The 20555-nt window shown below is 55.6% G+C and overlaps 1 protein-coding gene and 1 pseudogene across 1 annotated transcript in view; one reads left to right on the top strand and one right to left on the bottom strand.

Annotated features, from left to right (window-relative positions):
- Positions 1 to 20555, top strand: part of LOC102889630 (neuronal acetylcholine receptor subunit alpha-7) — a 99486-nt gene that overhangs the window by 53841 nt on the left and 25090 nt on the right. Inside the window, exons 6-9 of the mRNA XM_015585697.1 lie at positions 12268 to 12347; positions 16248 to 16415; positions 16986 to 17180; positions 18041 to 18127. Of these exons, the coding sequence (XP_015441183.1) occupies positions 12268 to 12347; positions 16248 to 16415; positions 16986 to 17180; positions 18041 to 18127 (530 nt within the window). The remainder of the gene's footprint in view (positions 1 to 12267; positions 12348 to 16247; positions 16416 to 16985; positions 17181 to 18040; positions 18128 to 20555) is intronic.
- On the bottom strand, positions 14843 to 14961 carry LOC112475796 (annotated as a pseudogene).

Below are 20555 nucleotides of genomic sequence, written 5' to 3'. Positions count from 1 at the left end.
CCCAGGACGTGGTCATCACCGAGTGGCATAGACAGGTGCAGGGGTCTATGGATCATGAAAGACAAACTTGGAATGTCCCTGGGGCTTCACGGGGGTTCGCGGTCGCGGGGGGCGGGTTCGGGGGGCGGCTGGTCGAGGGGTGCTCCGTTCCAGCTCCCTGCGGTTTTCCATCGCGCGGAGGGAGGCGCGTTGTTGACGTTTCCACTCTAACTGTGGATTTGTCTGTTTTTCTTCACTCGAGGTCTGTTTTTGTCCCCATATCCTGCGGCTCGTTTGCCCGGTGTGACGTGTGATTTATCAATATGTAAATCTGCGTCTGTCCGTTGTAACTTTCTTTGCTCTAAAAGCTGCTTTATCTGATAATAACACAGTCCTTCTTGGGGGGGCGTCTGACACTGTTTCGGTTGGAGGTCCAGGGTCCTCTCTCGCTGACGGGGTTGGTGGTCGAACGTGTTTTTCTCTTCTGTGTTTAGCAGAAATGTCCAAACTTTCTATCCGCCTGGCCGTCCTTTCCTGGTTGTTATCAAATTTCGTGGAATTCCTTTCTGGACATTTTATACCAACTTAGTTTTCTCATGAAGAGAACGAGGTTGCCGATGGTACGTTCCACTTAGTCTAAATCCAGTTTGGCTTTCATGATCCATTATTAGCTTTTCTGCATCAGGGTGTTGGTGGAAATACTCAGTATAATTTGAGGCAGGAAACCTTCAGGCTGACTTCATGATGACGAACATCAGCGTTTTTGTTCTGTTTTAAAGTTTTGTTGATCCTGGCAGAGCAGGCGGTATTATCTGAAAGCGTAGGCCTGGTTTACTTAGGCTTTATATTTTTTCAGATTAACGTAATCCGTTTCTTTTGTATCTTCGATCTAGAGCGAAAAGCTGCTTTAAAATTTCGTTGAGTCACTTGTCAGCTGTTCCTGGGGAACCTCGGGCCTGGACTTCGGGGTCCCCACTTATATGGGGGGTTCCTCACGAGTTCCCCTGAGCGCCAGATCAGAGATCACTTTGCCTACACGGTGACGTCGAAGGCAGAGCACAGGCCGGGATTGATTACTTTCCTCCCCCACTACGGTTTCATCAATCTAAAGCCACGAGGGGCATCACAGGTGCATATGTTAGGAATGGAAAATTCTTCTTTCGTGCCATAGGCTCCTTTACAGCCGCGTATGTGGGCTGCCTACACCACCGAGGCCGCAGGCAGACTCAGGAGGCTGGAGCGCAGCTCTGTGTCCCGGCCTCAGCCCTGGAGGGTTCGGAGAGATGTCCCGGGTCACAAAATTAGGTACCCACCGGGCAGGAAGAAAAGGCAGATTACAGCTAGCTACGCATCGCTGCGTTAGTTGGTTACACACCTTCCGTGATGAAGCGTTTTCCATCAGGCGGAGGCAATAGATAGCTAAGCCGGGGCGTCAAGCTCCTGGAGTCGGGAGTCGTGGGTTGGGGTCCAGAAGCGATTATTTTTACGGTTTTCTCGGCATGGAGACACGACGGCCGCTGCTTCCTGTGATCATTCACCTTCTTCATGGGAGCTGTGGGGACGCATGTGCGGCCGGCCCGGCTTTTCCTGCCTTCCCTTGGTGACCGATCGACTGGAGCCGCTTAGACACCATTTTCCTTGCTCGATGTCGTCCCCAGGGGTGGGGGCTGCCTTCTGGGCTACAAGACAGACGGGTCAAACCAGCCTGCGCCTCGGGACGCCTTAAGTGCCCTGCCTGGCTCTGCGGGTCGGAGGTCAGTGACGGAGCCTGGGTTTTCCGCAGCCTGACAGGTGTGCAGGTGACGACGCGTGGGTGACAATCAGAGAGAGGACAACCACGGGGCTCTGCTCGTTCCTCCCACCGACCCCTCTGCGGTCTGTGCCTCCCCTCCCTGTGCCCCTGCGTCTCCTGAACTGTTGTGCCACGTCCTTCCTCATCAGCTTGGACAGGAAATGTCACAGACACCGTCGGGAGGGAAGCAGCCTAGGAAGAAAGACGAAGCTCAGTCACAATGAACAGACACAAAACAAAAAGCCTGCGGATGAGGAGCTGAAAATTAAAATTATAAAATGCGAAGAAACGGCCCCCTTGGAGTGAAAATCAGCATACGCAGCAGAAGGCGGTTTGGGATCTAAACCTGAGATAATAGAAACTAATAAATAATTTTAAAACATCGAAACTCGATGAAGAATGAGAAACTCGGGACGGGAGCCAATCACCCTTTTGAAAGCGGCTTTGAAAAGAAAAAGATCAAGTAACGTTAGCAGAGAGATAGAGCCATCGAAATTAAAACCTCGGCGGAGGCAGCGGGCGTCAGATCAGACACAGTCAAAGCCGCAGAGGCAATTGTCTGGGTGAATCGTTGCCAGATAAATAGACGGAAAATATAGAAGAATAGTGATGTCTGCAAGAATAGCTAAGAATTCTGTGGTCCCGGTCCAGATGCTTCACATAAATGAACGACATTTTCAGGAAGGTGCTAATATTATTTCTACTTTCCAAATGAAGCAAAATAATAATAATGATGATGATGATGATGATGATATCATTTCTACTTTCCAAATAAAGCAAAATGATGATGATGATGATGATATTATTTCTACTTTCCAAATGAAGCAAAATGATGATGATGATGACAACGATGACTATGACGATGATGATGACAATGATGACAGCGACGATGATGATGATACACAGTGTCACGCAGAGAGGCCTGGGAGAGGCCACGTACTTCACCTTGAGAGGCACGGAGTGTGGCTTCCTCTCCTGAGGCGGACCTGCGTCCCCACACACGTTTGCTGTTTTCGTAGAAGCACGTCCCGGAAACAATGTGGGGGACGTGTTAATGATGACAGGTGAAGTTATTTTCGGGAGGCACATGAAATCGTGCTTCATGTACAAACGTAAGACGCGAATATATCTCGAAGACTTTATTTTACTCATGTGACCCAAGGGAGCCAGGCATTTGTGAGCGCCAGAGCAAAGGGGAACGTAAATCAGGAGGAATTTACGTGGAGCGAAGGAACGTCCAGATAAATTGTCATCGGACACAAGACTTATTTCTCTCTGGGGCACAGGAAATGAAATGGCCGCCAGTACATCACAGCAGACGACACGCGGTTCGTGCACCGATCAATCGCGACAAAGAGCTGCAGCGTCGCTCGGATCCCGCGCGCTGCACCTGTCCACCCCTGCACCCCCCGACCCCCCATAACAGTCCCAGAACCGCTAACTCACAGCCATGTGTGTCCAGGAGGCAATGTGCCATTGAAACACGACACTATTTTTTTTTTTTTCCCCTCCGGAAACCACATTCCAAAAGAATGACTGGGAATTTAGTAATAGTGATGAAAACCATAAATCCTCCAATTCAGGAGAATACAAGAAGTCCGAGGGAAGAAATAGAAGAAGAAAATGAGCCCCTAGACATATCATGCCAACAGCTGCAGAATGCCCAAGGCTAAGGAGAGCCTACAAACCAGAAAAAATAAAGCGATATCTGCTAAGGACTGAAAGAAAATAATTATCGGCCTCGAATTCTGTCCCCAGCTAAATCATTTTTTCACAAGGAGCAAAATCAAGGCATTTTCAGGAACACGAAGACTGAACGAGTCACCGTGCAGAGAGAGGTAAACGGTCGGAAATGCTCTTCTTAAAGAAACTGCTGGATTATGTGTTTTGTTTGGAACAAGATACGAGGAGGCACGGGCAGCAGAGCGACTGGTGAAAATTCAGGTGCCTGTAAACGAGTTCGAACGTATCATAACGATGCATTTAGGGATATTAAAAACAGAGCGAGATTAAAATGCGAGGCACAGCAACGTGAAAGGCAGTGCTCGGAGTTAAAACCGTCAGTCACCTGCGCCGGCAGAGTGTGGAGCTGTCAGCTCTGAGTAAAACCTACATGTGACAAATGGAAAAATAAACCAGCGTTTTAACCAGAAGGGGTGAGTTAAAATGCGAGGAACCTAAAGAAAAGAGACAACGATGCAGTCAAAACAGGGAGCAATCGAATGCGCAAAAACCAAAACAGAAACAAACAAGCAAACAAACAAACAACAACAAGCACCGTGACACGGAAGGTAAACGTGGGAGGAACAGAGTCCACGACGGAATAAGAACGGGCGTTTAGAGCAACGAAAAGCTGCACGACCCACACTGAGAAAAAGATATAAAGTTAAAGCTGTAACGATAAAGATTGTTTTCTGAGACTATGTAACAAACCTCACCTGTGTGCGTTTAATAAAATAGCTTTGAGATAAGGAAGGAAAGGGGCAGAATTACGTGAATCCGGGATAAATCCTTAATTATGGCGGAAGACTTTAACGTATTTCTTTCAGTAATTGATAGCTGGAGATGAGAAAAGTATAAGGCTATAGAAGTTTAAATATGGATATTGGGAGTTATAGATACAGGTAGACACAAATGTAAAAATAGATTTATTCTTGTTCTACTAAAAAATAAATATCTGGAGAACTAAATATCCAAATGTGAATTTAAAAATCGTGTGTGTGAGTATGTGTGTGTGTGTGTGTGTGTAGAAATACCTAGCCTTCAATTGTTACGTTAGAAAAAAAATTTAAAAAGAAAATTTGTGAGTTAATTACCAAACTCAAGAAGTTAGCAAAAATAACATCAAAACCAAAGAAAATAGAAGGAAGAATTAATACTGATAAGAAATTCACGTAATAAAAATAAAATAGAAATCAAAAAAGGATAAGTTGGGTTTTAAAATGACTCATAAAATGAACACACCTCAGGGAATAATTTTCAGGAAAATAAAGAAGACACAGACAAATGTTTGTTAGGTATGAAAGGGTTTATAACCAGAGATGGGCATTTTTTAAAATAGTGAAACTATTAGGGAAAACTTTATGCCAATAAATTTGGAAATGTATCTAGAATTTATTTTTTTTAGAAAAATATAAATCGATTCTAGACAAAATAGAAAAAAACAGATAAAAAACACGTTGCATATATAAATACATAAATATGTTCTAGAGACTTTATTTCTAGAGAGCAGTCGTAGGCTCACGGGGTGACTGAGGGGAGCACAGAGGTTCCTCGTGGGCCCCCTGCCCTGCCCCCGCCCCGCCTCTCCGTCACCAGCAGCCCCCTCCCGAGCGGGACGTCTGCTGCTGCAGCTGATGAGGCCACACTGTCACCACGTAGTCACCCGGGGTCCGCAGTTTACGTGAGGGGTCGCTGCTGGGTCGCACACTCTCTGGGCGTGAACAGACGTGCAGTGACATCCGTCCGCCGTCAGCGTGCCACACGGAGTGGACCCACCGCCCTAACGATCCCGCGTGCCCCGCCTGTTCCCCCCTGCACCCCCTGAGCCCCTGAGGACCACCGATTATTTACTGTCTCCGTAGCTTTGTCTTTTCCAGAATGTCGTGGGGTTGGGATCCCACAGGCTGGCTTCTCTCATTCAGTCACGTGCATTCGAGGTTCCTCCACGTCTTTCCGTGGCTTCGTGGCTTATTTCTCTTTAGTGCTGGGTGACATTCAGTGGTCTGTCTGGACCACACTGGATTTACGCACTCACTTATCGATGGACATCTCGGTTTCTTCCAAGCGCTGGATAAGCTGCTGCAAACGTCCACGTGCAGATTGTTGTGTAGACATAAGTCTTCAACTTCTCTGGGTAAATGCCAAGCAGTTCGATGGCTGGAGTGCGTGCTAAGAGTGTGTTTAGTCCCGTAAGAAACCACGAAACTGTCTCTCCGAGCATCTGCCTCGCCCCTCGCGGCCCCGCACCCTGCCCAGTGCCTGCTGGTGTCCGAGCTCCCTGTGTCAGCCATTCCGACAGAGCTGGCGGGCGCTCGTGGCTGGCTCGTTTGCCTTTGTCCGAGGACATATGATGCGGAGCGTCTGTTCACGTACTTATCTGCATCTGCGCATCTGCTTCGTGGAGGTGTCTGTGCTGGGCTTTGGTCCACTTTTTAATGGGCTGCTTTGTTGTCTCATTCTTGAGTTTAAGAGTTCTTCGTATATTTTGGATAACAGTCTTCATCAGAAATATATTTTATAAATATTTTCTCCCAGTCCGAGGCTTGTATTTTCATTCTCTTGATTGATATGTTTTAAGAAAGAAATTCAAAAAGGTGGGTATTATGGGCAATTTCCACTTAGCGTATCATATCGCCGATGGACACACATGTGTAAATCTTAACTAAAATATGTGCACACTAAACCTAGCAATAATTTAAAAATAAATGCTAATAGAGGTAATTTGTTATTGGAAACACAAATTTTGTTCAACTTTATAAACATCCATGCGTGTCAATCATCGTATTAACGGAATAAAGGGGAGAAAATCACATAATGAGTTTTGATGTGATCGGGTGGAGAAAAATCAATCGTTGGCATTTAACACACATTTGTGAAACGGAGAAAAACTAGTCAAGCCTGACGTAGCGTCTTTGCCCAAATGCGGAGCAAAATAAAGACGCACGTCGTTGTTACTTAAAAAAAAAATCTTAACAATGGTATGAATTGAAACACTAAGAAAAGCCAAAGAATAAAGTATTTAAGGATTGGAAAGGAGTAAATTACTATCATTCATAGATTATATATTTTTTTTTCAAACAGAAAACGCATAGAGACACAGTAGACAAAACATGCAGAAGTATTTTAATATCAAAAGTATTTCCCTGTGCTTGTGACAGGGAATTAGAAAATGCAAGTGAACAAATTTTATCTTCAGCATCTGCAGGCGTTGAAAAGTATCAATAAATAAAAGAAAGGCCTAAATAAATGATGAGTTATATCCTATCTCTAGAAAAAAATGTCATATTGTAAAGATGTCTGGTTTTCCCAAACTCGTCTGTATGTTTTATGTGATTCCAATTAAAGTCTCCACAGGGTGTTTGTGGGACTGGATAAGTGTACCCTAAAATTTACGACCACGAACCAAGGGTCAGGGTAGCTGAGACAATTCTTAGAAGGACAGAGCTGGGGACTTGCCCAGCCAGACGCCAACATTTCTGTTGTGGCGTAGTGACTCCGATCACGTTGTGCCGGTCCCGGGACGGTCCTAAAACTCAAGGAATGAAGCAGGGGCCCAGCAACGTTCCACGCTTGCTGCGTAACGCTGTCACTTGGAACGTCGTTATCATCCATCCAACGTGACGCCCTGCGGTCACAATAACGCCCGTGTCGAATGCCATTTCGGTTGCTGGATAAAAGAGGGATCTCGGATGGGCCCTTCTGGAAGGATCCCGCGGATGCCGGCTGTCTCCTCGGACCTCTGACAGGTAGACGAGATGATGGCATTTCAGTTCCGTGGAAGACGTTCCGGTCACGGGCTGACAGGCCACATTGCTGGCTGTGTCCCCTTAACGTTTCGGAATAAAATGCAGAACTAAGTAAAAGTATCTAGAGGGAGGACTGACTTCTTTTTCTAAAACAAGATTCATCTCTTCTAAACAGACTGTTTTCCCTCTGAAATCCAGGCTCAGTCTACGCCAGCAGCATCTTAATGCGTAATGGACAGCTTTTTTTTTTTCTTAAGAGATTTGAAATAAATAGCACCTTAGATCCACTGTCCTCTCAGAGAGATGGGCAACCTCTCTCGTCCTCTTTACTTTCTGTTCTTCCAATATTTGTATTTGATTTGATTCCTTTTCTTGAGCTGCGGCTGACAGATACCGGTGTGCGAGTTTTCTGCGTGTGGTCTATCGGGACACACGTGTAGAATCGGCTAACGCGTTGATGAGGACACCTAATGATTCTTTGTTGTTTTTTCTGGTGAAAATAGTTCAGATCATTTTCACGCCCTCCGCTCATCCGTCTCTCTGCCTTTCGAGGATGATGTGGGCGCAGAGGGCACGGGGCTGGCTGCACACAGGCCGCGTGGACATTCTCCCTCCTGCATCGCGGTGTCCCTGGCGGTTTCTGCCAGTATCCCCCAGTGTCGCTGGCCACGGAGTCTCGTTTGGTGAGCGCGTGTCCCGTGGGGGGTTCGCGTCTCTGGTCTTCCGTGATGTCTGGCTGCCCTGTTCTCCTCTCTCGGAGAAGCGACGGCTGGAGTCTGGAGTCTGGTGGCTCCGTCTCTGCAGAAGACATGGTCGCCTTCTGCTTTTCCTGCTTCACGGCTGGGCCCCTCCACGCTCGGTGGGGAGCTGAGAGGGGGTGGGTCGCAGAGACGGGTCAGCGGGCTCTGCTTCCGTGGCCAGCAGCCCTGCTCAGGGTTGGCACCAGACCCTGCCTGGGACCCCTAGGGATGGAGAAAAGGGTGAAGTGTAAGCCCAGACCTCCAGGTCAACCTGTGCCTGTGGCCTCGGCCTGCTTGTGGTGCCATTGATGTCTGAAATCACAGTTGGTTCCCCATAAGGACTGGGTCCTTGTGGCAAGGCCACCACTTCCTCCCGGGCCCCTGTTCTAGCCTCACGACTTGGGGCATCTCACCGACCCCGCGGTCCAGCCAAACCCCAGCTTCTCGGAGCCTTCCTCGCTTCGGTGTAGGGGCAGGTGTGCGATCAGGCCACGCCCCCTGCTGGGGCCCCGCCCACCTGCTACCCCCCGCGGGGGTTCTGGAGCCTGACCAGATGCCCTCACCTCCTGACCACCCCACTAAGGGCATATAGGGCCTGCACTCTGAAGATTGGGGTTCAATACCCCTCCACTCCACGGTCACTTTTCAGTGGCCCCATGGTCCTTGTCACCCCATCAGGGGTGGGGCTGGCCCCGATCTCGCTCACGCCAGCAGCTCCTGTGTGCATAGCTGGCCAGACGAGGGCTGAGGCGGCTGGAGAGGGAAGGGCCGAAGGGGCCCGTGTCCCCAGGACTTCTCCGCTGCCCCGGCACGCTGTCTTCAGACTCAGATGTTTAACATCGGGACCCTTTTTCGAACAGACCTTGGCTCCTCACGTTCGAAACGGATAAAGCGGCCTTAGCACACGTTTATTGTACATGTTTACGTGTCTGTCATTTATGGAGAAGATCGATCTCCTCATGGGAAAGAACCCCCCAAACTGCCGTGATGTATGTTAAGATTCGGATTTGGGTGATGGGTGACGGCGTTATTGTTACACATCCCTCGCTTTTCCGTTTTGGCTGCCCCAGATTCAGAAATCCCCGAGTCACGCAGGGAAGCCGTTGCTCACGGCAACAGGTTTTTACCTTGTTTTTACCCATTTGTCTTGCAATCTCCAGAGTCTCCCCAATTAAATTGACCCAGTTACTCGGAGGAAGAGCTTGGAGAACTCTTCCCCACCCCCACCATCCCCCAGAATTGAATCACAGATCTAACAGATGCTCACAGTCTTTCTTATAAATACAAAAATCGGACGAGAAGAACCCCAGGCTTAAAATAAGCAAACCCTGTGCCAAGAATGGCATCACACATTCTGTTCTCGCTGGTACAGGGGCAGGGACAAGGGACAACCAGGTGCCGGTTCTGTGCCCGAAAACCGGGCTCAGATACAGATTTCTTTAAAGAACAGTGTAGAGCTCCAGCCTCCCTGGGCGACTCGTGTATAAGACGTGCGCATCCACGCACGGTCCTGGCAAGGGACATTTCCGTTGAATTCTCACTGAAGAAAGGACTTTATCGGGCCACACGAATTGAGACGTTGATAGTCTCTAAGGAGGGGCAAAGTCGTCGACGGTCATTCGAGCGTGTTTGGACTTTGGTTAGAGTTTTGAAAATACGTGGGAGGGACAGGACTGAAATCAGACGCTTGCGCCTCCGCAGCAGAACCCGGCTTCGGAACCGCCGTGCGGCCCACAGGAGGCTCGTCACGGCCCTTTCCAGGTGCTCGGTCCCCGGGGGCCGTTTCTCGTGGGACGTGCTGAGTCGGCGGGGCGCAGGCCGCCCTCCCGCGAAGGAGGCTCACGCACGTCCCGAGCCCGCCACCGCCTCCTCCCCTGTGCGTCCGGAAGGGTGACCGTGTCCTTCCCCATCTCGGAGGACCATGACTCAGTGATGGCTTTAGTCTCTCTCCCTTCTTCCTCCCTCGAAGCCTCGTCCCGTTTTTGTTTCATAGTCAAACTCTGACTTTTTTTTTTCCTTATTACGAGGTTTTTAAATCAGTGCGTCCGTCATGAAATCCATCACGCCCTCCGGCTGGGCTTGTCGTGTCTTCCGTGAAGCCACGCTGTGTCCTGCAGACACCCCGCTGTCCCCCCGCTTTCCAGGCCCTCTGCGCAGCTCACCACGACAGTCCCTTTTCTCGGGGAAGGATTGGGGTGTGTGCATCGCCAGTCGGGGAAACAGTCACGGGATGTCAGGTCCAGCATGAGAAATACAGCCGATGGCGGTGCGGTGACTGTGTGTGGTGCCAGGTGGGGACGGGGCGGATCGGGGTGATCCCGTCGTGAGTTCTGTAGATGTCTAAGCGCCGTGCCGTCCACCTGCAGCTAAAGCAGCTTCGTATGCCAACGGCGACAAAAGCAAAAATTTAAAAAAAGAATGAAATGAAAAAATGTTCATTATTAAAAAAAAAAAAAAAAACGCACAGAAAATCCCTTTTCTCAGTCCTCGGGTTTAGTCCCAACATTCATTGCTTCTTCCTGACTTTCCCCCTCGCTGTCCCGGGGCCGACGCACGTCCGTGACCGTGACACCGAGCTCTCTGAGGCCCTCACGTGCCCGCGAATGTGTTCCTGGCCTTCTCGCCGGCTCGCACGGTCCCCTCGGCTCTAGTGGGCTCCCCCGTGTGACCTCCCCGGTCACCGTCTGCGCTTCCCATCCCCGAGGTCCCATGAGCCCTGCCCTGCCCTGGCCTGGCCCGCGTCCGAGGCCTCCCGCGCTCGAGGAAACATCGATTTGAGAAATCCTGCTGTAACTTCCATCTGGCCTTCTGTTTTCTCCACGCGTGGTCCTCTTGGGTGTGTGCGAGGCTGTTACTCGTCTGAGAAGTAATTCTTCGTCCCTCTCCCGGACTGAGCCTTCTTGGACGTCTCTGCGTCCGTCCCTGACGGTGGCTCCTGGGCCGAAGGCTGCTCTCAACTGTCCCGCATCTGGCTTTTCCGTCTTAAGCCCCTCGGGAATAGAAAAGGCTGCTTCGGGCTCTGGGGACGTGGGGAGACCTTCCCGGAGGCCCCCTCGGTGCTCAATGAGGGGAGCTCGACTCCCTGGCACCGGAGCCTGGAGTGGTTGACTCCGAGTTCTGCGGAGTTTGTTTCTTTAGTTAACGGGGAAGACTGTTTTAAGGGGGCCCCGGATTTGCGTTCACTATGGTGAGGCACGAGGCACGGAGGTGACTGTCATGAAGGACAGTCCACTCGTGGCTGCCTGGAAACAGGAGGCGTCAGCTCCATGCTGAGCCCCATGGGGAGGTGGCGGGCAGAGCAGGGGGCCAGGGTGGGGATAAGGGGACGTGGGCGCGGGCCAGCGTCGTGGTTTCCGGGGACAGGGATGGACAGAGCAGGGTCAGGAGGCTCGGGATCGGCTCATTGGAAGTTTCAGCGGAGGGGCCTAAGGACTGTCTCCGGCTGGCCCGTGGCTCCGGGTGGTGGTGGTCGGGGCAGGTGGCCAATGGCCTGGAGAGTAGGGGCCCCATCAGGGGGCCCGGCGGGGTGTGGGCTGGGATCGCTCGGCCCGAGTTTGAGAGGCGCACTCGTGGGCACGTCGCTGGCCATCTCCAGGCACCGGCTGAGCCTGGTCGGGGAGGAAGGGGGCAGTTCTGCCAGGGTCAGCAAGGTCCCAGGGGACGAAGCGTCAGAATACAGAAAACGAGACGCAGACAACGAGGCCGTCGGCGCTGACCGCTGGGTCTCCGGTCAGCCCGTCCCGCGTCTCTCCCCGACTTACTCGGGTTGGTGACTCCCGGCTGCTGAGCACTGTGACCACGATTCTGCCGTCACCCCGGTCATCGCTGCTCACAGAGCCACCGACCGCCGGAGCCGGGCTGCTGCCCGCAGCCCCGAGAACGGGGCCCCCGTGCAAGCTGGCCGCGGGCTGGGGGCGCAGCGGGGCCGAGTCCCCGTGTCACGGGGCTGCTGGTGCGTCCGTTTCCCACCCGCCCCCCGCCTCCTTCAGACGGGCCCCTCTGCAGACGCCGCCCAGACTGCCTTCAGGCTCCATTTTTGCTAAGGACATTTTTTTTTAATAAAACGATGGTTTGTGCAAAGTGGCGGTGGACACTGGTCCCTTCCAGCCTGTGCCTTGAGTGTGGGGGGTGCTGGGTCTCCCAAGTCAGCTGCAAAACAGGCTCGTAGTTGGGTGCCCGGGGGGCAGGAGGACACGCAGCACCTCATGGAGCTGCTGGACCGCGGCGGTGACAGCCCCAAGGCCACCAGGGCGGCCACGGGCTCACGAAACCCGTCTCCTGTTTGCAGTGCCGACGAGAGATTCGACGCCACCTTCCACACGAACGTGCTGGTGAACTCCTCCGGGCATTGCCAGTACCTCCCCCCAGGTAAGGGCCGCCCCCTCCGCCCGCCCCCGACAGTCGGGCGTGGGTCCCAGGGAGGCCCGGAGGTGCTGGGCACCCTCGGGGCACCTCGGCCCGTCCACACCCGCCCCGCCCGCTCTGTCCTCTGGGGCTGCTCACCTGGGGAGGGCGCCGAGGCGTCTCCTGTGTTTCGTGGGAAGGTGGCTCAGGCCGTCTTTGCCGACCCTCGGCCCCGTGGTCTTCAAGGTCAGTTCACGGCTGGCGCCTCACGAGCTGCAGGCCGCCCCCCTCCCCGGGCCCTTTGGTCACACGCACAGTCATGTGCACACACACTCACAGGCACATTCACACTCACACTCACATGCAGATGCACACTCACACACACTCACACACACACTCACACTCGCATGCACGCACACACGCACGTTCACACCCTTGCTCGGGGAGACGCACACAGCACGCGCACGGGCTCTGCCTGCTGGGCGGGTGTTTACCCGCACCGCTGTCAGCAGACGATCATCATCCAGGAGCAGAGTCATCACTCACCTTGGACCCTCATCATCAAGCAGGCGCCTGGCCCAGGGGTCGACAGTGGACAGATGAGTGCGTGAGTGACCAGTGAACAGCAGGCCCTGGTGACGTCTGCACTGGTCGGAGGCCCACAGAGTTTCAGGCTTTCTGTCTGAGGCACGTGCCTCTCGTGAGGTTCCAGCCCCACCCGCATCCTGGAGGCCAAGCCCCCTTCCTCCTAATGGCCCCTTGGGGACGGGCGTGGGACGCCTCAGTGGGGAGGGCCGGTCCAGCAAATGGCCTCCAGCCGTCATCAGCCGCCGTGAAGGCTGAGGCTGTTTTCAGCTCCGGGAGCTACGCTCCTGGCCCCCAGGCCCCTGCATGCAGCCCCCTCGGGCTGTGCCTGCGCCCCGGGAGCCTGGTCAGGACGGGACACTGTGCTGTGACTGTGGTGTCCCCCTGCGAGGGCAGGAGCTTGTGGGGTCGTGGGGCTTGGGGCGGCCGTGCCCTAGGGAAGCGTAGACTGGCCTGGATGCTGCTGAGCGCGGGCACAAGCTTCAAGACAGAAACTTGGCCGTGGAGTAGAGACTTGGGTTTCTTTGTCATTTAGTGTTTTTGTTTTGAACAGTGTTATCGATGGTGATAAATTTACGTATCATACAGTTCACCCGTTTGAAGCGCACGAGTCAGTGGCCTTTAGCGAGTCCACAGAGCTGTCAGCCATGGCCGCGACCTAGCCTGAGAACATTCGCCATCACCCCCAGAACATCCCTTTTGCCCGTTTGCAGTCAGCCCGCCCGTCACCACCAGCCCAGGCCATCACGGGTCTCCTGTCTCTCTTGGGTCACTTCATAAAGATGGAAGAACTCAGTCTGGAGGCCCTGGGAGCCCTGTGGGCTCGGGGGCCCGAGCCGCGAAGGAGAGGGCCGTGACTAATGAGCCCCAGCCCACCACGGCCTGGATGCAGCCCTGGGGGGACAGAGCTCACTGCTCGCCCCCAGCCTGGCTGAGGGACGGGGTCCCTGTCTGCATGCTGGCCCCTTCCGTCCTTCATCCTTTGTCGAATTTGGTAGCACAAACGAGCAGCTCGCCGGCCCTGTCCCGCTGAGCACCAGGACCCCTTGCTGTCTGTGCCCTCCGCTGCCTCCCAGGCTCCGGGCAGGACTCGTGTGTGTGACCTGGGGACCTGGGGAGGCTCCCCTGGCGGTGGGAACTCGCTACTACCCATGTACTGTCTTCTCTGCTCCAGCCAGTTAACCCCGACTCTTGCTTGTGCCCACGAGTCTCGTCTGTCTTGTTTGCTGCTTCCAGTTTTACGTCCCACATAGGAGTGAAATCACAGGTTCCTCTTTTTCCGGCTGACTTATTCCGCCGAGCACGATAATGTCACGATCCAGCCGTGTCGTCACAGACGGCAGTGTCTCGCCTTTTCCGTGGCTGAGTCGTGTCCCGTCGTACGTACGGACCACGTCTTTATCCGCCGTGCATCGTAGGGCACTTCGGTTGCTTCCGTGACTTGGCCGCCGTGAACGGTGCTGCTGTGAACATCACGGTGCATGTAAATGTTAAGGATAAATGTTTTCGATTGTTTTGGTAAATGTCCAGAAGAGGGATTTGCTGGGTCATGTGGTAATTCTGCTCTTAATTTTTCGAGGACTCTTCGCAGTGTTTTTCATAATAAAACAGCCTTGTTCTGTTCTTAGTCTAGAATTCAGACTCGTTAAAATCACCCTCCACATATAGTTCTAGATTCCCAAGTATTTTGCTCAATTTTTAACCGGAGGAAAATACGCATCCTACGTCTCCGGAACTTTTAAACCTGTCCCCGTGGCCCGAGCTCAGACCTCATCCTCTTACCCCTGGACCATTGCCTCCACCTCTTCACATCCTCTCGGCTTCCAGTCCCACCCACACGGGGCCCCAAAAGGATTTTTCTTTTTTTTTTTTTTAGGTGAGGTTGACCTCACAGATGGCAAAGACCTTGTCGGCTTACAATCCCTTATTTTTTACGCCTATGGCACCCAGTCTTCCTAGGTGGTCTCCTGTCCAAGTACTAACCAGGCCCGACCCTGCTGAGCTTCTGAGATCAGACGGGATCGGGCACGTTCAGGATGGCGTGGCCGTAGACAGCATCTCTGGGACTTTTTACATCCTTTACTTTTATTATTTAGAATTTGGCGATGTGCACGCACAGGAAGGCCAAGTTCACCGAACTCATAATGATTTACCCAGAAATCCCTCAGAAAAATCTTCGGTAGAGCATCTTGAATTTTAAGACAGTGAAGCCTCCGCTGAGCTTTTTCCTGGAGATTTTTTTTTTTTTCCAAAAAAGACCCAGCTCGTCCTGTGCAGACCTAGCCGCAGTCTGGATGGGCAGGACGGGCTGGAGCCCATGGTCACCGTGTGCCCACATCACCCTCCGTGAAGGGACAAGGGGGCTGGAAGGCGTGTGCACGGGGTACCACGTTCAACTTGCCAGCCCTTTACCAGGCCAGCAAGCTGTTCGCTCCAGACGTGTTGTGGTATCGATGACAAACGAAATCGTGACATTTCTAGAGCGTTTAGTGGCGAAGGCGATCTGCTCATTTCAGTCTCGAGCTGCTCTCTGTGATCGGCCGGCAGGTGCAGCCTGCTTTGCTAAGAGTTAGAAGGTGCGCAGATATGAGGCTGACCTTTATTTCGTTCGACTTTGACTTTATTTCGTTTTATTTTACTTTATTTTATTTCACTTTAATTTACTCTATTATGGTGAAAATGTCTGAGATCTGCTCGCTTAGCAGATTTCGGGTCTACAAGATGGTTAACGACAGTCACCGTGGTGGACATCGGGCTCTCGAAACCCATCCATCTCGTCCCTGAAAATCTGTCCCTTTTCCCCAGCCCCCAGCAACCACCATTCGGCTCCGTGTCTCTATAAGTTCAACTTCCTTTTTTTCAAATTCCACGTAGAAGTGACACCATCTCGTGTTTGTCTCTCCCTGTCTGGCTGCTTCCGCGTAGTGCGATGCCCTCGAGGTCCATCTGTTTCGTAGCGGGTGACAGAATTTCGTCCTTGTTGAGGCCGAATGCCATTACACGTAGGCGGGGCATGTCACGCGTGTGGACGCTTGTGCCTGCGCGTGCGAGCGTGCGTTTTCAGCCACGTGTCCCTCAGCATCACTTGAATCGTCGCCACATCTCGGTCATCGCGGCTGATGCGGCGGTGACACGGGGCGTGGGCGGAGGGGGCAGGTGTCCTTCAAGAGAGCGATTCTGTTTCCTTCGGGCGAATACCCTGAGGTGGACCGGCCGGGTCACGGGGCGCTTCCAGCGGCCATGCCGGCTCGTGTCCCTGGCGGGGGGACGAGGCCACCACGCTCGGTGTCTCCCACCTGGGAGAGCGATTCTGTTCCCTTCTCACGGTCCCCCTGCCAGGCATTTTCAAGAGCTCCTGCTCCATCGACGTCCGCTGGTTCCCCTTCGACGTGCAGCATTGCAAGCTCAAGTTCGGGTCCTGGTCGTACGGAGGGTGGTCCCTGGACCTGCAGATGCAGGAGGCGGACACCAGCGGCTACATCACCAACGGCGAGTGGGACCTCATGGGTAAGCCCAGCGAGCATGCGACAAGCAGCCCATGGGGCCCGCTCCGTGCCTCCGAAGCCGGGGACCGCCCGCTCCGCTTGGTGCCGCGTGGCTGTGTGGCGCTCTGCGGTGTCCCCCGTGACTTACTGAGCTGTAGGATGGGACTCAAAGCGCCGAGACAATCCACGTCTCACACGGGGCCTGGCGAGGGGACAGGTGAACGAGTCAGTGCTGATACAGGCGCCCTCCCGTCCCTCAGATCTGCTCCTAAAATCCGAATCCCGAAATCCCGCTGGACAGCAAGTCGCGGGTGTGGGCGCCTATGTTCGATGTGACGTTTAAGTAGAAAAACAATAGTGGCGTTTATAACGGTGCCGGCACCACGGAGACACCCCTAGGAGACTGTGACCAGTGAGAAAGGGTTATTCGAGCTCCGATGACGTCCGTCTCCAGCACTGACCGGACCCCGTGGCTGTGTGTGCGCGTGCGTGTGTGTGTGCGTGTGTGATGCCGTGTGTGATGCTCCTTCCCACACACGAACGGGGTGATTTCATTCAAACCATGGTCTCTTTTCTCCTCCTCCCCGTGGAGGGGTCCCCGGCAAGCGGAGCGAGAATTTCTACGAGTGCTGCCAAGAGCCATACCCGGACGTCACCTTCACGGTGACCATTCGCCGCAGGACGCTGTACTATGGCCTCAACCTGCTCGTGCCCTGTGTGCTCATCTCTGCTCTGGCCCTCCTGGTCTTCCTGCTGCCTGCGGACTCCGGGGAGAAGATCTCCCTCGGTGAGTGCCCGGATCCCCCGGGGGGCGGCCGAGCTGGGACGGGGGACACCCAGCTCTGTAGGGGGTCCCCGTGGGCAGCCGGGCTCTGGGTGCGGAGATGTCACAGGGCCTGAGTGTCACCTCACATGCTGCGTGGTGTCGGGGACACCTGACTCAGGCTCTGTGCTGGGTGGCCGTGCCCTGGGACATCAGAGCGTCCTCTGACCCCGTGGGGGGTGGGAATGTCCCCGACGGGCCCGCGCTTCCTCCCTGCCTGTCCATCCCTGCTCTGCTCCGTGGTGACGATCAGCCAGCTCTCCTTGTGGACAGGAAAAAGTTAGTCAGTTAAATCCCTCATAGTGGCCTTTGTCAATCGCCCTACATGGTGTAATTTCTTCAGATCACCCGATAGGAAGACAAGACGACTTAAGATTTAGAAGGGCGGATGCGTGTCTCACCATCTCAGCCACAAAAAGCACGTTTAGCACACGCGGAAACCCCCGGCAAGCGCGCACCCTCTGCCTGCGGGGCCCGGGCACGCTAAGCGACGTGCCCAAGGTCACACAGCTAGCGAGGGGCAGGGCCAAGCCGGGAGCCCCGTTCCCGTGCCCGTGGCGTGAGAGATGCTTGAGCAGCGTTCGGCGACGCGTCTGGGGTTGATCCTCTCACGTCTGGCGCCTACGGCCGTCCCCACCAGGGACAGCTGTGCCACGCTGGCAAACGGCGTGGCTGTCCCCAGGAAGCCGGCCACGCACTCGGCGTCGGGAGCGTCTGGGACACCGCCGCCCGCCCCCCGCCCGCCCCTCGCTCTGGGGCCCCGGGCTGGGCCCCGGTGGGCGGAACTCGGGCGCTGTCTCAGGCGCCCTGTGACGCCGTTTCAGGGATAACGGTCCTGCTGTCCCTCACCGTCTTCATGCTGCTGGTGGCCGAGATCATGCCTGCGACATCCGACTCGGTGCCCCTGATCGGTAAGCGGGCGCCGGGCTCTGCCTGGGGACGTGGGCTCAGCAGGCGCTCAGCATGTCCCAGCACAGCGTGGGGCAGAGCTGTCCCCACGGCCACACACAGCCACTGCCCTCTGGCCTCTGCCGGAGGGGTGACCCGCGGTAACTGTCCAGAGTGCCCCTCGCCTCCGCTCACCACGCAAGGGGCGGGGGCCCGCCGTGCGGTTGGGCTGCGCCATGCGGGGTCACCCCCTTCCTCCCAGGCCTCCCCATCCGCCTCACGCTCGTTATGCAGCCGAGGTTTCACCGTTAGAGATGCATTATTCCAGCTCGCGTGGTTTTCCCACAAACCTCTGTTAAAATGGGAGCCGCCCACGCTTAAGCCCCTCGCCACTGGTGTCTCTGTGGGGAGCGTGGGAGGCAAGTCAGTGGGACAGGCGTGCGGGCCAGGTCGCGTGTGAGGCATGGCCTCGGCCCAGGGAGGGACGCCGGGGCAGGAGACGCCGTCCCCTGGCAGCTCGTGGCAGGATGCGGGACGTGCAGAGGGCGCTCGGGGGTCCAGGGCTGGGGTCCGGCCCCTCGCCGCTGGGCCGGGGCTCCGATCCCAGTCAGGGGGCAGGCGTCCTGCCAGGGGACATCGGGGCGAAAGCGAGCGTCGTCGCCCACCTGGGTGGCGGAGGCGAGAACCTGGACCACATCCGTGGCGGCTCCTGCAGGCCCACGCCCCCCGGGGGCCCTCCTGCATGGTGACTGCGGTGGGTGGGAGTCGGGGAGCCCCCCGTGGATACCCCAGCTTCGCAGACTGAGCAGGCAGGGCCCTCATTGGGGGAGCTCCCGGATTGAGGAGTATTTCGGGCAGGGACAGACCTTCGCGAGCACCCTGTTCGGTGCCGTCTGGAGAGCCAGTGCCAACCACCTTCCAGCCTGACCCCGGCCTCTCCCCTCAACACATGCTCTCGGCCGCGTCGCGACAGAAGCCCTCTCACGGGGGTCGGCGGGCCCCGCCTGACCCACGGGCCCATGGGGAAGCCTCGGGTGACACACAGGCCACGTGGAGGACGGAGTGCCGTCGACCTCTGACCTCTGCTGCCGACACTTCAGCTGTGCCACCCTTTGACCTTGGGCCCCTCCATAGGTCATCGTGTTAGTCCGCTGGGGCTGCCCCAGAACCCCGCAGACGGCAGGGCTCACACACCAGAAGTGTATTCGCTCCCATTGTGGAGGCCGGAAGGCCAAGGTCACGATGCCAGCGGCAGGGCTGGTCTCCTCCGAGGCCTCTGTCCTTGGCCTGCGCGCGGCCACCCTCCGTGCGTCCCCGGCATCTCTCTGTGTGTCCGCATTTCCTCCTCTCATGAGGACACGGGTCAGATGGGATGGAGGCCCCGTCTGTCTCCAAATACCGGCTCGTCCGAGTCCTAGGAGTCAGAGGAGTTTTAGGGGACACGGTGTGGCCCCGAACAGCCGCGGTTTGGCTGCCCTGCCCCTTCTGGGGGGTGCGTAACGTGAACTTTAAGTCGCAAACGTCCGTTGCGGCAGCGCCGTGCGGGTGCGTCTCGGTCTCTGCGGGACGTGTCCTTAGCCGAGCGCGTGGCCTCTGTGCCGGGATGTTCCTGCTCAGAGCTCGGCCCCTCCGAGCAGCGACCACACGGCGGGTTTAGTAACCAGGGGTTAGGGAACGTCTCCCGTGCCAGGCTTCATCCTGGACCCCGGGCCCCTGCGACTGCTTTTTCCCATATCAACCCCGCAAGGCCACGGCCTCCCTGTTCTCGTTGACCTGAGCCCCAGAGGCTGAGCAGCGTCCGGAGTCACGGGTGGCAGCCCGTGGACCGGGGAGGCGGGGTGCGGTGTGGCTCTGTCACAGGCCCAAGCCGCTTCTCACCTGGGCCACAGTGGACACTCACGTCCCTGCCCAGCGGAGCCGACGCTGATGTGGTCGGCCTGAAAGTCACTGCCGCCGGCCTCTTCCTCGGGCTGGACGACGGCCCCCTCCCCCGGGGTCTCTCAGTGGGTGGGGCCAGACTCCTTTTGCTCAGCAGCATCCCCAGTGTCCAGGCCTGATAGGACAGCCAGGCCCGGCCCCGTCACAGCCCAGCATGTCCCCGCCCCGCGGTCGTCACGGTGGTGCCCACGCCCTCGGCATCGGGTGTTCCCGGCCCCATAACGGCCTCTGTGCTCAGGTCTGGTGGGAACCACCTGTCAGCGTCCTGTGAGAGGCCGTCCCCTCCCGCAGCAGGCGAAGGCAAACAGGCGACCGTGTCATCAGCGCGGGGAGGCGGGTCTTCGGGCTGTGGGCGGTGGGCGGTGGGCCGGCCTCTGCCGGTGCGGGGTGGGCTGCAGCCCTGCCCACTCTGCGGCTTCGCCCCCTGGCGCTGGCAGTCAGGGGGCGTGGTCCAGCGGGTGCCACGGAGGTGGCGGAGGTCGCAGGGGTCACGGGGGTGGGAGAGGTGGCGGA

This window comes from Pteropus alecto, unplaced genomic scaffold (assembly GCF_000325575.1).
Source record: "Pteropus alecto unplaced genomic scaffold, ASM32557v1 scaffold102, whole genome shotgun sequence".
NCBI classification, from domain to species: domain Eukaryota; kingdom Metazoa; phylum Chordata; class Mammalia; order Chiroptera; family Pteropodidae; genus Pteropus; species Pteropus alecto.
Note: the sequence above shows the minus strand (reverse complement) of the source record. Positions and strands in the feature narration are given on the sequence as shown.